Below are 14,016 nucleotides of genomic sequence, written 5' to 3'. Positions count from 1 at the left end.
TTATTGTTGGGTGTAAATTTTGGAGAAAATGTGAAAAAGGAGAATAAAAATATATATTTTTTAAAAACAATTGAATGCAATATTCTAGTTCCCGTTCAAGCAGTCGCCCTAAAATTCGGGAGAACTTGGAAGTTTTCCACTTACTCCCACTTGTTTACCGCTGTTGAGCAAATTTCATTACCTCCCATTTGTCACGAGCGCATGATGCCATGTGAAATGGAAAAGTAAACACAAATTAACTCAAAAGTATTGAACTGTGCCTCCTGCTAGATGACTGCCAGATTTGTTAATAATCACAAGTCGGCTTACATTAACACTGCAATGAAGTTACTGTGAAAAGCCCCTAGTCACCCGCATTCCGGCACCTGTTTGGGTAACGAGGGAGAATTCAGAATGTCCAATTCACCAAACAGCACATCTTTGGGACTTGTGGGAGGAAACCAGAGCAGCCGGAGGAAACCCACGCAGACACAGGGAGAACATGCACAGACAGTGACCCAAGCCGGGAATCGAACCCGCTGTGAAACAACAGTTCTAACCACTGTGCTACCATGCCGCCCTTGCGAAAGCTTCATATATTCAGCTGAAGGGTGTTCCCATTAAAATGCAACATCACCAAGATAAACATGCTCCATTATTGTACTTAAACAGTCCATAGATGCGAGGGACAAAGTAGAAGTGAAGGGGTGCAGAATGACTAGACCAGTCATTCAATCTAAGACTACTCTCAAGAGTACTGGCAATTATTTATAAAGCAACATTCAGAGAAGCTCAATGTCAAGCTGGTTTAGCACAGGGCTAAATTGCTGGCTTTGAAAGCAGACCAAGGCAGGCCAGCAGCACGGTTCAATTCCCGTACCAGCCTCCCCGAACAGGCGCCGGAATGTGGCGACTAGGGGCTTTTCACAGTAACTTCATTTGAAGCCTATTTGTGACAATAAGCGATTTACAATTCATTTCAAAAAGAAAATTACCAGGAGGACTATACTTCAGCCTAGAAATGGTGCTTAGGTGTGGAGAACAGAAGGAGAAAAAAACTTTATAAACACACAAATGTCAGGTAAGGAAATATCAGGCATCGTGTTCCATCCACCTGCTAACTTAACTTCTCAATCGTGATGTCCAGTTGTATTCTGAACAATCACAATGATTTTGCTTCGATTTGCTTGTTTCTTTCAAACATCTATCATTCATTAAGTAAATGATGATTTTAACTCAATCGCTGGGTTGTTAGTCCAATAGTACAATCACCAAGCTGATGTACTGCTAAATATAGATTTATGTCAGTAAACCTTATTTTTATGCAATCAACTGTGTCTTCCTCGATACTTTTGTTTGATGAACTTGTGGTCATGGCGAATTTATACATAAGGAAATAGGAGCTAGAATAGGAGCCTGCTCCACAAATTCATTATCAGGGCTGATCATCTACCCCAACAAGGCCAAGGCGGTGCTGTACCGGCGGCAGATCAGGTTTGGGGCGCTCGACCCAGCGAAATTATGGGTGACGTTCAGAGACCGGGAGCATTATTTCGAGACCCCAGAAGTGGCCGAAGATTTCATTAAGGAGCATAAACTGGGGGAGAACTGAGTGGACAATGCTTGGGAACCGGGGTGCTGGCACTACGGGCAGCACGGTAGCATTGTGGATAGCACAATTGCTTCACAGCACCAGGGTCCCAGGTTCGATTCCGACTTGGGTCTCTGTCTGTGCGGAGTCTGCACATCCTCCGCGTGTGTGCGTGGGTTTTCTCCGGGTGCTCCGGTTTCCTCCCACAGTCCAAAGATGTGCAGGTTAGGTGGATTGGCCATGGTAAATTGCCCTGTGTGTCCAAAATTGCCCTTAGTGTTGGGTGGGGTTTACTGGGTTATGGGGATAGGGTGGAGGTGTTGACCTTGGGTAGGGCGCTCTTTCCAAGAGCCGGTGCAGACTCGATGGGCCGAATGGCCTCCTTCTGCACCGTAAATTCTATCTATCTATGAACTAAGTAATTGTCAGGACCTTGTTTGAAATGGGTGTAGGGATTGGGGGATATTCGCCCTTTTTTTGTGAGGGGGGGGGTTCTGGTCAATGTTGAGATTGTAAGGAGTTGTAGAGGTGAAAAGTTTATGTGGGGATGGATGCTCCCATCCCCCCTCCTGTTTTATGGGACTGTTTGTGTTTAACATCTGTTTGTTTGCTTTTGGAGAAGGCTACCTGGAGTTCAGGAGAAGTCCTTGTTTGGGTGGGAGAGGGTAAGGCCAGCAGGAGGCCTTCTTCTTTGAGCTGAGGAGTGGGGTGGGGGGGGGGGGGGGGGGGGGGGGGGGAAAGAGAGAGGGGGGGGTCATTAGGATGTGCCTTTGGGCAGGGGCAACCGCGCTAGCAGGGTATGCTGGTGAACGGAAGTGAGGTGGTGGGGGAGAAGGCCAAGAGAGATGGCCGGGGGAGGGGGGAAAAGGGGAAGTGGGGGGGGGGATTTCTGCGACGCGGCAAGGGGTGAGAGATGACATGGTCAAGGGTGAAAAAAGTGGCCATCTGGGATGGGCTGGGTACAGAGTGGAATTAAAGGGGCAGGAGTTAAGTGGGGAAGATGACGCACGATAGAGGGGGTTGGAGGCGCAAGCCTCCGGTAAGGTTGGTAACGTGGAACGTCCGGGGACTGAATGGGCCGGTCAAAAAGTTGCGGGTGTTCGCGCAGCTTGAAAGCGGGGGTTGTCTTCTTGCAGGAGACACAGCTCCGTGTTAAGGACCAGGTTAGGTTAAGGAAGAGGTGGGTTGGGCAGGTTTTTCACACTCGGCGTTTGATTTGAAATCGAGGGGTGTGGCGATTTTAATGCGCAAAAAGTGGGATTCGTGAGTGCGAAGGAGGTGAGGGATCCAGGTGAGACAGATGTGATTGTGAGTGGGGTATTGGAAGGGGCACCGGTAGTGTTGGTAAATGTGTATGCCCCAAATTGGGATGATGTGGGTTTTATGAGAGGGTTGCTGGCAGCAATCCCGGATTTGGCCGGTACCAATTGATCATGGGAGGAGATTTTAACTGTGTCCTGGAGCCAAGGGTGGATAGATCGATCCCCAGGTCGATGGGTAGGGTACGAATTGCAAGGGAGCTGGGGGGGTTTATGGAGAGGAAGGGTATGGTGGATCCATGGCGCTTTCAGAACCCAGGGGCAAGAGAGTATTCCTTCTTTTCACACGTCTACAAGGTGTATTCGAGGATTGATTACTTTGTAGTGAGTCGGGAGATTTTGGTTGGGGTGGAGGGGGCAGAGTCTGCGGGGATAGTTATCTCGGACCATGCACCCCACTGGCTGGATATTCGGTTCAGTACGGGACGAGAGCAGAGGCCGGGGTGGAGGTTTGACTCGGGGTTGTTGGCGGATGGAGGTTTTTGTGATAAGGTGCGGTTGGCGATTAGGGATTATGTGGAGTTCAATCAGAATGGGGAGGTGTCGGCGAGCATTTTTTGGGAAGCACTGAAGGCAGTGGTTCAGGGAGAAATTATCTCATTTACGGTTCGTGCGAATAAGAAGAGGGCGGAACGTGACCGTCTAGTGAGCAAGATAGTGGAGGTGGACAGGGAATATTCGAGAGTGCCCACCGTGGAGGGATTGGCGAGGAGGAAAAAGTTGCAGGGGCAATTTGACAGGCTGACAACGGGGAGGGGGGTAGGGCAACTGCGTAGGGCAAGAGGGGTGCAATACGAGTATGGGGAGAAGGCGAGCCGCATGCTGGCGCACCAGCTGCGGAGGCAGGCTGCGTCCAGGGAAATATTGAAGATCTGGACTGGGGCTGGGGATGTGGTGTCAAGAGCCAGGGAAGATAAATGAGGCATTTAGAGAGTATTACCAGGGACTTTATGAGGCAGACCCAGGAGGAGAGGAGGGGGCCATGGGGTGGTTTCTGGACGAGGTGGAATTTCCCCAGGTGGAGGAAGCAAAGAGGCAGGCGTTGGAGGAGCCCTTGGGGCTGAGGGAGGTGCTGGGTAGTATCAGGGGTATGAAGACCCCTGGGCCGGATGGGTACCCGGTAGAATTTGCGGCAGATCTGGCACCACATCTGTTGGGGGCATTTAATGAAGCACTGGAGAAGGGGGAGTTGCCGGAGACGATGAAGCAGGCAGTAATCACACTAATCCCCCAAAAAGGGAAGGATCCGGTGGAATGTGGGTCATATAGACCCATATCACTATTGAACACGGATGTGAAAGTATTGGCTAAGTTGTTGGTGGGGAGGATGGAGAATTGTGTCCCGAGGGTGGTTGCAGAAGATCAAACAGGCTTCGTGAAGGGCAGGCAGCTCGCGAGTAATATAAGACGGCTGTTAAATGTGGTGATGAATCCGTTGAGAGCTCTGGTACCGGAGGTGGTGGTGGCCATGGACACGGAGAAAGCATTTACTCGGGTGGAGTGGCGGTACTTGTTCGAAGTTTTGGGTTTGGACTGAGATTTGTGGCATGGGTGCGGTTGCTGTTTGTGGCGCCAAGAGCGAGGGTGAGGACAAATGATATGAGCTCACAAAGCTTTGACTTACACAGGGGTACGAGGCAGGGGTACCCGCTATCGCCGCTGCTGTTTGCGCTGGCCATAGAGCCATTGGCGATGGCTCTCAGGAGGTCGGCAGAGTGGCAGGGGCTAATGAGGGGACAGAGGGAGCATCATGTGTCGCTCTATGCCGATGACCTCTTGCTGTATGTTTCGGATCCGTTGGAGAGTATGGGAAAGATTATGGGCCTCTTGGGGAGGTTTGGAGGGTTCTCGGGATACAAGCGAATGTAGGGAAAAGTGAGGCATTCCCAGTGAATGAGCTGGCACAGTGAGCTAATTTAGGGGGGGATGCCATTTACGGTAGCGAGGGATAGGTTTAGGTACTTGGGGATTCAGGTAGCGAGGGAGTGGACGAGGCTCCATAAGTGGAACTTAACGAAGCTGGTGGAGGAGGCCAGGGAAGATCTTAAGAGGTGGGATACACTGCACATAACGTTGGCGGGGAGGGTCAAAGTGGTGAAAATGAATATTCTGCCGAGGTTCTCGTTTATCTTTCAGGCTCTCCCAATCTTTATACCAAAGGCCTTTTCTTGAAAAGTGGACACAATCATCTCTGACTTTGTACGGGCGGGGAAGATGCCAAGGGTGGGGAGGACCCTGCTACAGAGGCAGAGGCAGTAGGGGGGGGTTGGCATTGCCAAACTTGCTTCATTATTATTGGGTGGCGAATGTGGACAAGGTGCGGCGGTGGTGGGAAGGAGAAGGGGGAGAGTGGGTTCGGATGTGGGAGGAATCTTGTAAGGGGTCTAGTTTGAGGGTTATGGTGACGGCAGCATTCCCAATGACTCCGAGTAGGTATTCAGGGAGCCCAGTGGCAGTCTACGGTGACAATATGGAATTAGCTGAGGAGGCATTTTAGGGTGGAAGGGATGTCGGTGCTAACGCCGCTGTGCGAGAAGCATGGGTTTGAGCCGGGGAGGATGGATAGTGTATACAGGAGGTGGAGGGAAGTGGAGCTGGTCAAGGTGAGGGATCTGTATTTGGAGGAAGGGTTCGCCAATCTGGAGGAGCTAAGAGAGAGGATAGAGCTGCTGAGGGGTAGTGAGTTCAGGTATCTACAGGTTAGGGACTTTGCACAAAAGGTCTGGAAGGGGTTCCCTAGATTGCCGGGATACATTCTGCTGGAGCTACTGCTGCTTCCGGATGTGGAAGGGGAGGGAAGAATTGGGGATATATGAAAGTGGCTGGGGGAGCAGGGAGGCGGGCGGGTGGTGAAGATCAAGGAGAAATGGGAAGTGGAGTTGGGAATGGAGATCAATTGGGGAGAATGGAGTGAGGCACTGCGAAGGGTAAACGGGACCTCCTCTTGTGCTAGGATGAGCCTGATACATTTTAAGGTGGTGCACAGGGTGCATATGACTCGGGCGAGAATGAGTAGGTTCTTTCAGGGGGTAGCAGATGAGTGTGAGAGGTGTGGGCGGGGGCCAACGAATCATGCGCATATGTTTTGGGGTTGTGAAAAATTGGGAAGATTCTGGGCGGGAGTGTTCGCGGTCTTAGCCAGGATAGTGGAGGAGGGAGTGGACCCAGACCCTTTGGTGGCGATATTTGGGGTTTCAGAGAAGCCGGAGCTCATGGAGAGGAGGAAGGCCGATGTCTTGGCCTTCGCCTCTCTGATTGCACGGTGACGAATTTTGCTGGAGTGGCGGTCGGCACCGTCACCGGGGGTAGCAGCACGGTTGGGTGACCTGTATGACTTCCTGCGGTTAGCGAAGATAAAGTATGAGTTAAGGGGCTCAGCAGGGGAGTTTGAGAAAAAGTGGGGAATGTTTGTGACCGTGTTTGAGGAGCTGTTCGTCGCAGGGGGGTGGGGGTGAAAAAGGAGAAAAATCTGTACAAACTGTATAGTCGATTGTTGGGACGAATGTTTCGCGGGGTGTTTATTTGCTGTAACCTACTTTGATACAAGTTTGAATAAAATGCGTTTAAAAAAAATGTTTGAGATGTGCTCCTGAAGAAGCCTTGGCGAGTGGATATGGTGCATTCCACAGATGTAGTCTTTGTCAAATGCTGAACAAAGAGTAATTACCTTCTCCCTGTAAGAGGTGTGTTTTTCTTTGGTATCTCCTTCTGTAGCAGATTCACCTGAGGAGATGGCAGTAGCATCAATATGTTGCACCAATTCAAAAATGGACATTTCAAATAATTCTTGGGTAAAGACTAGTACCGGAAATATAACTGATTTCCCAGGTGATGGTGCTTCGGTTCCTTGCTAGACCATAATAAAATGTGGTTCCAGACATCCTCCAGAATTAAAAATAATGTGTATTTATCTTGTGCCTCATCACATCTCTCAAGATTCCTGGAGTACATTATGCGGAATCCTGGTCCCCTATTACTTCTATCTTCAATGACTAAGACTGACTCCTCGTCCTCCAAAAGCTCAAATTTAAAATCCTTATCCTGGTGTTTAAATTTGCAATTTTCTCATCCCTCCCCGTCTTTGCAACCTCTTAAAGCTCTAACCCACCTGCCTGCTACACCACTGTTCTACTGACCCTGCTGCTTTCCTGTGCAGTTTACTACCTCTGCCCACACCACTCTGCCTTTTATATACCATTGTCACCCATGCCTTGAACCATATAGGCCCCACACTCTGAAATTCCATTTCTACCTTCCCTAAAGTCCATTTCCTTGGCAGCCATCCCTCCATCCCCTCCTTTGGCCTAGCATTGATATTTTTTCACACCTCTGAAATAGCTTGGGATGTTTTTCAACATTGAAAGCACAGTGAGAAGTTGTTGAATTACATTGGCTGCAGTTTGTTATTTGAATAGCTGTTAACACCAGGGATGGTCAGCGATGGGGAAGGAATAGCTCACCTGTTAGCGTTCAGGACATGCATCAGCCAGTTCAAAATTACATTTCAGACCTCAATAAAAATTCATTAAAGTATAAATTTTAATACTGGAATAGGTGCGGAAAATTAAACTATTTTACCTAAAGAAAGCAACTGCCAATAACGATGCATTTCTGAAGAGTTAGAGGAGATCTGGATTACAGCGGTTAGTAACTATTAACAAAAGTTTAGATTCTTGCAGATCCCCATATTGAACTGAGCCAGAGAAACCAGAAAGGTCTGAGGTTCAATGATTAGTTTTTATTATGTTTACTCAGGGTGTAATCACCTCCTAGTAGGCTGAATTTCCCAGTGGGTGTCAGGACCAAATGTGAGTCCCAACCCCGGAGGCATCCAAGTCCTGCGGGACTTTCCTGCAGGCAGCTGATTAACAGGTTGCCCCTGTAAACCCCAATTCGGGACAGCAGGTGAGTTGCGCAAGTGGCAGGATGAGGTCCTCCACTTGGAGAGGTGGGCTCAACCAATGCATGTAGGGTTCCACAAGGGGTAGGTTCCTGGAAATGGAGATGTGCTCTGAAGACTTCTAAGTTTTTAAAAATTAAATGAGGTTACTGATGCCAGGCCATCATTCTGAAGAGGAAATCTGCAGCTGCAACTAGGGCTGCCAACTGTAATTGAATGCATTCCCAGACGTTGCATTACGTGACTTCCCCACACGCCACCCTTGTGTTGAATTGTCTGCCTTTGCCAATTAGAAAGTCAAAATTATCCAACTGTATAATGCTTGGCTGTCAGCCAAACAGTTTTTAAAAATATTTTTACATCTGCTCACAAGAAATATTGAAAGAAAATTCCAAAAAACAAAATATTCTTAATGTCCTGATGATTTTCTTCCACAGTTGCCCACAGCAGTGTCCGAGGGATTGATCTTCAAATCTTGGAGACTGTAGACCAATCCTGGAGGGTTGGCAACCCTAGTGTACGACTGTGGTTCGCTGATGCTCGTGGGTGGGTTTAAAGGAGGCAGTTCTCCAGGTAACGGCCTGGTATTGGTGTCTACAGGCGGCCCATGTGCAGCTGGATGCAGCTGTTAGGAAATAGACTACTCAATCGGATTAACGATGAGACTATTTGATCTCCATCCGTTCTCAGCTGGGTAGGCCTCTTCCCTGAGATGCCACCTCCTGAAAAATCACAGAAAAGCAGCAACGCATTAAGAAACCAGCATGCAATGCTGCTCTGTAAAATTGCCATTCGACCTGCCTCCTAGGGCAGCAGGGTGGCGTAGCGGGTTAGCCCTGCTGCCTCACGCGCCGAGGTCCCAGGTTCGATCCCAGCTCTGGGTCACTGTCCGTGTGGAGTTTGCACATTCTCCCAGTGTTTGCGTGGGTTTCGCCCCCACAACCCAAAGATGTGCAGGGTAGGTGGATTGGCCACGCTAAATTGCCCCTTAATTGGAAAAAGTGAATTGGGTACTCTAAATTAAAAAAAAAAAAAAAGACCTGCCTCCCAACCCACTCCGACAGCAAAATCCAGCCCAGTGACTCCATCTGGAAATGTGCATTTGCGGACAATGACAGAGGACAGTTCCGCTGAGACGTTCCTGATGACTGAATAGCCTGCTAGGCTGTCTAGGTGTCCATATCAAGAATCGCCATTTGGGCAAGTAATCAACCAGAACCAGAAATGGGTTACCAATCAAAAGTCATGCCTAAAGAAGGATTACCAGCTGAGCAGCAGTCTCAAAGGGACAAACCCAATTGAGCACAGTTCAATTGTACCCTGCTCTGAATTCCAAACCACCCCTGAGCAATGCTGCAGGTCAGCTAGTACTACCTGTGAAAAATTAGGCTGGCCTGTTTCAAAACAATCTCATCCGAGTTAATTTTCCCTTTCTCCTCCATTCTGCTGGTACCTTTTCATTTCTTTCCTTAGGTACTTTGCACACATCCCACACTAATCATGTGCTGTCTTTCCAGGCTTCGATCCCCCTTTGGTGCTGCTGCCAGTAGCTTTCTTTGCATTTTTCAAAGACCCGTCTAGGCACCCATTGTTGCCACCCTGGAAACAGCATCCACAACTGCCTCATCCTCCTTTCTTGCCAACTGTCCCACTCAGCGCACTCGCTGGGAGCTAACTTTACCAAGCTCCTTCCTATGCCACTCACCCCACCCAGCATTGTCACTTCGAAGTCTGCCACAGCAATAATGCCCACCTTTACTTTTCTCTTCAGAATGTTGGTTCACTCAAACATGGCTCTTACCATCCACAACTCACTGTGGCTTTGACAAAAAGTTGATCCTCGAGTCTCTGAACCCAGAAAAAGAACCCAGAAAAAACATTACTATCCGATATTCTAACAATAATAATTGCTTATTGTCACAAGTAGGCTTCAATGAAGTTACTGTGAAAAGTCCCTAGTCGCCACATTCCGGCACCTGTTTGGGGAGGCTGGTACCGGAATTGAACCCGCGCTGCTGGCATTGTTCTCGGCACAGGCTTGGAGGGCCGAAGGGCCTATTCCTGTGCTGTACTTTGTACAAGCCAGCTGTTTAGTCCACTGTGCTAAATCAGCCCCTAAACCATTCTAGTTGATTTTAAAAAAAAATCTTTATTGGCATTTTCAAAATTATATACATTGCTGCTCGTTCTCATTTATTGTACAGTCAAAGGTTCCTTCTTATGTTTCTCTATTTACAGTCTGTCGCCGTCTGGCTCAGCATACAATCCTCCCTATCCCCCTGCCCCTCCAGCTCCTCTCGCCTTGACCCCCCCCCTCCCGCTTTTCACTGCTGCTCCCCATTTTTTCCACTGGGTTTTGCTACCTCACCTTATTTCCTCCACTAACAGCCATTGCCCGGAACTCCGCTCCCTGGTGCCTCCAAGTCCACGGATTTCATGGAATTCTTTTTCACAAAACTGAGACCATTCTTTCAGCTGTCTCTGCCACACCCATTTCTCAGCCAAGCTAAACATCCTCCACGGTCCACACTGCCCTGGCCCTAAATCCAATTCTTTACCCTCTCCCTCCATGCTCTCTGAGCTCATCTCGATCATAATCTACAGCTCTTCCTCCCTTGACCCGATTCCCATGGAGCTGCCACCCGTTCCAACCTCCCTTCCTGGTCCCCATGCTAGCCAGCAGACCCAGTTCCCTCTCCTCCAGTACTTACCTTCTACCTTTCAAATGTACCATCAATAGCCTTTTTTTGAAAGGTTACCCCATTCCCTCTTTCCTTGCTCTCTCGCTGAAATTTCTTGAATGAATTGTCACCTCTCAAATCTGAACCCGTTTCCTACAACTCCATATCTGAAACTCTCAATCAGTATTTTGCCCCCACCACGGCAGTGAACCAGCTGAAACCAAAGTAATAAATGACATCCTTTGTAACCACAGTCCGCTATCGCTCCTCAACCTCTGTACAGCTTTTTACAAGATTGACTGCACCAAACTCCAACACATCCCCATTGTTCAACTCCGTGGGACTGTCCTCATTTGGTTCACTTAACTTTCCAAGTATAGCCAGAGTATCTCCAGCAATAACTTCCCTTCTCACTCATACCACTACCTAAAGTTCCCCAAGATTATGCCTGTGGCCCCTTCACGTTTACCTCCAGAGTACACTAGAAGTATGTCCTTGGTCCCTCTTTCTCCTCATTTACAGTGTGCTGTATTTCATGTGGACACTGAATTCTGCTTCTTCACCATTGCTTTCAAACCCTCCGTCAACTTTTTCTTGTCAGATTGCTTGCAACTTCTCTCTGAATTTCAGGCAATTTACCCTAGTCAAACATCAGGAAGCCTGAAGCTACCATCTTCAGCCACTTGCACAAGCACTAAGCCCGTCCCACCAGTTTGATTCCCCTCCACAGATACTGTCTCAACCCGTTCTAAATTTTGAATCCTAAGCTATGAGAGCTTCTGAATGCACACCTTCTATAACAAGATCATCTAGTTCTACCTCCACGATATTGCCAACATCCATCCCTACTGACAAAATCCTCATCCATGCTTTTGTCACTTCCAGACTGAACTATTCAGACACCTTTTAACTGGTCTCCATATCTTCAACCTCTGTAAATTTGAGCTCATCCAAAGTTGCAATCTTATCCTGCACCAAGTCCTGCTTGCCCATCACAGTCTATGATAACCTACTTTGACTGCTAGTCACCCAAAGCTTCTGACTTCAATTCAAAATCCTCACTTGCATTTGAATTCCCTTTTAGCAACATCTTTGTCTATCTTTACATCTTCTGTCCTCCAACTCCACAATCGTCTTCCTCCAGTTCCACAATCCCCCTCCCGAATTATCTGTTCCACTATCTGTGACCCTTTTGTGTCATGCTTTCCGGTGTCCAAGCCCGACACTCTTGAATTTCTTCCTTAAATCTCTGCAATTCAGGGCCCGTCTCACCTCCAATTTCTTTGACCAACGGGCTTGCAGTCACCCATCTAATTTCGCCTTCTCCGACTGTAGCCATCTGGGATGGCCACTTCCAGAATACAAAATGGACATTTGCAAAGATTGCAGGGAAAAATGGACAATGTTAAGAAAGCAAGCAGGCACTGAGCCGGTCTGCAGATTGGAGAAACAGCTCCCAGACGAGACCGAAACCGTAGGCCCATTAGCATATGGACGGCCCATCTCCGGGAACAAAGGAAGATACTTAAGTAACCGATCTCGCTCCAGACCTCGCGGCGCCAGTTCCCCAAACCGAAAGCGTAAACAAAGCAAGGCCAACAGCCACATAGGACCCGCCCAGCTATCAGGGCACCCACCCCTTTATTGCTCAAGATCAATACGAGTGATCAAGATACAGCCCAATTGATTGGGGCCAAGTTCAAGGCCTGCCAAAAAGCGCGCGAAGCCCCCTTCGGGTATAAGAAGAAGGCCCCAAGAGAGAATCGCTCTCTTGGAATCGGCTCTCAAAGCGGAGAGACCCGTCCACCAGCTGCACCAGAAGCAAGTAAGTCCAAGGTCAACGCTCGCTACCAGACGGACGACCTTAGCTGTTCCCCTGTACCACTTCGACCCCAGCAGCCTCAGAACCGAACAAAGGCCATTGTTCCTCTGACTGAGTGGGCGCCCAAAGCTAAGTATAGGCTTTAGCAGTAGTGATAGTTTAGTCTGTAGTATTTCGTGCATGAGTAGATATTGCTGTGTGTGTAAATAAATAGTACTGACTTTGAACTAACTAACTGGTGTACCGACTCTTTGATCAGTATTCGGGTTTGAACCTTGAGGCGGTATCGAAAGATACCTGGCGACTCGAAAGCAAACGTAATTAGAATTAAGGAAGGCGACCATATTGACCGCCATATTTAGAAACAACCAAAGAGAGCAACATTTACTGGCGACATCTGACAGGACTCGACCTAGAAGTGGCCTAGTCATCCGAGAGAACCCAAATTTGAATTGGAATCCAATTGGAAACAGAAAAACCACAAGTGTAAGAACGATACTGATCAAACTGTCAAGATTCGGAAGGGTGTTAATGCATGCGTACTAACAGGGATATAAGGTAAACCGGAGAGATTTTGTTGCGTAAAACTGTCAGGAGTTTTGTAGGCCGGAAATTAGCGTAAGCCGTACCCATGTTTGCATCACCACTTTATTACCCCCGTTCCAAATTCGGTAGAGACCAGAGAGATACAGAAAAATGGCAATGAAGGCAATGGAACGCCTTATGAACCCCCAAGAATTTGAGGTCGCAGCGACCAGTAGAGTAGGACAGTGTCCCGTATGGGAAGAAGAGATCAGAAAATATCTCAAAGGGAAAGGATGGCTCCTTTGGAGTGAATTCAGCACCAATGATGATACAGGCCCCGGGAGTATAGGGTATACTGGGTGGGAGAACCTGACAGCGATCCATAAGAAGAGCTTAGGGAAAGCTCGCAAGCCGATGGCAATCATGTCCTGCTTGGCACAATTGCGAGGCACAGAGGAGGTCGTTAGGATGCTCCGTAGAGAGATTGAGGAGAGAGACAAGAGTAGTGAAGGAGATGTGAACGGATATAAGAGAGAGAACAAGGAACTGAGAGCAGTTACCGGGGAGGGACAAGGAGATGGAGGATGCCAAGCGGGCAAACCAGTCTTGTCTCGCCCATTTGAGCAGCTTTCAGTCCCAATATGACAAAGCCTATCAGGACACGCAAGGCACGGTGTTGGTAAGACAGGAAACCGAACAACAGGTCGAGCAGTTGCAGAAACGTGCAACGACTTAAAAGCAGCCCTACGAGCACTCCACACTTCCACAATGGAACATCTCGGTAGATCATGCAAAGTGCCGGAAGCAAATTGTAGAATTGCAATCTCTGCTTTCTGTTCAGAATGGGTTTCAGAGTACGTTTGGACCCCAGTTAGACCAGGAAAACGGCCCCAATTGGCAGGAGTTAAATGAGACTGCCCATAGATATGTACATGGGACATGTACACAGGAAAAACCCCAGAAACTAAAAGCACCCCAACCCCCGACTGCACAAGCAGAACACACCCCTATGAACCCTGTAACCACACATCGCAGGGCCGCAGCAGAAGGAAACTCAGATTTCCTATACACTACCCCGTTAACCATCACCCAATTACGGGACGCGTGTGATAAGATGACACCGTTCCTACCCACATCGGACCCCCACCAGTTCGTTGCAAGGGTAAAACAGCAGGCGACCATGTACGGCCTGGATGAAA

The 14,016-nt window shown here is 48.5% G+C and overlaps 1 protein-coding gene across 2 annotated transcripts in view; it reads right to left on the bottom strand.

The window, feature by feature from the left end:
- polr1e (RNA polymerase I subunit E) overlaps nucleotides 1–14,016 on the bottom strand; it is a 55,946-nt gene that overhangs the window by 26,762 nt on the left and 15,168 nt on the right. For both annotated transcript variants that reach the window (XM_072517001.1, XM_072517002.1), the window contains one exon: nucleotides 6,557–6,612. In XM_072517001.1, coding sequence (XP_072373102.1) covers nucleotides 6,557–6,612 — 56 coding nt within the window. The remainder of the gene's footprint in view (nucleotides 1–6,556; nucleotides 6,613–14,016) is intronic.

Source organism: Scyliorhinus torazame, chromosome 9 (genome assembly GCF_047496885.1).
Source record: "Scyliorhinus torazame isolate Kashiwa2021f chromosome 9, sScyTor2.1, whole genome shotgun sequence".
Taxonomy (NCBI): Eukaryota; Metazoa; Chordata; class Chondrichthyes; order Carcharhiniformes; family Scyliorhinidae; genus Scyliorhinus; species Scyliorhinus torazame.
Note: the sequence above shows the minus strand (reverse complement) of the source record. Positions and strands in the feature narration are given on the sequence as shown.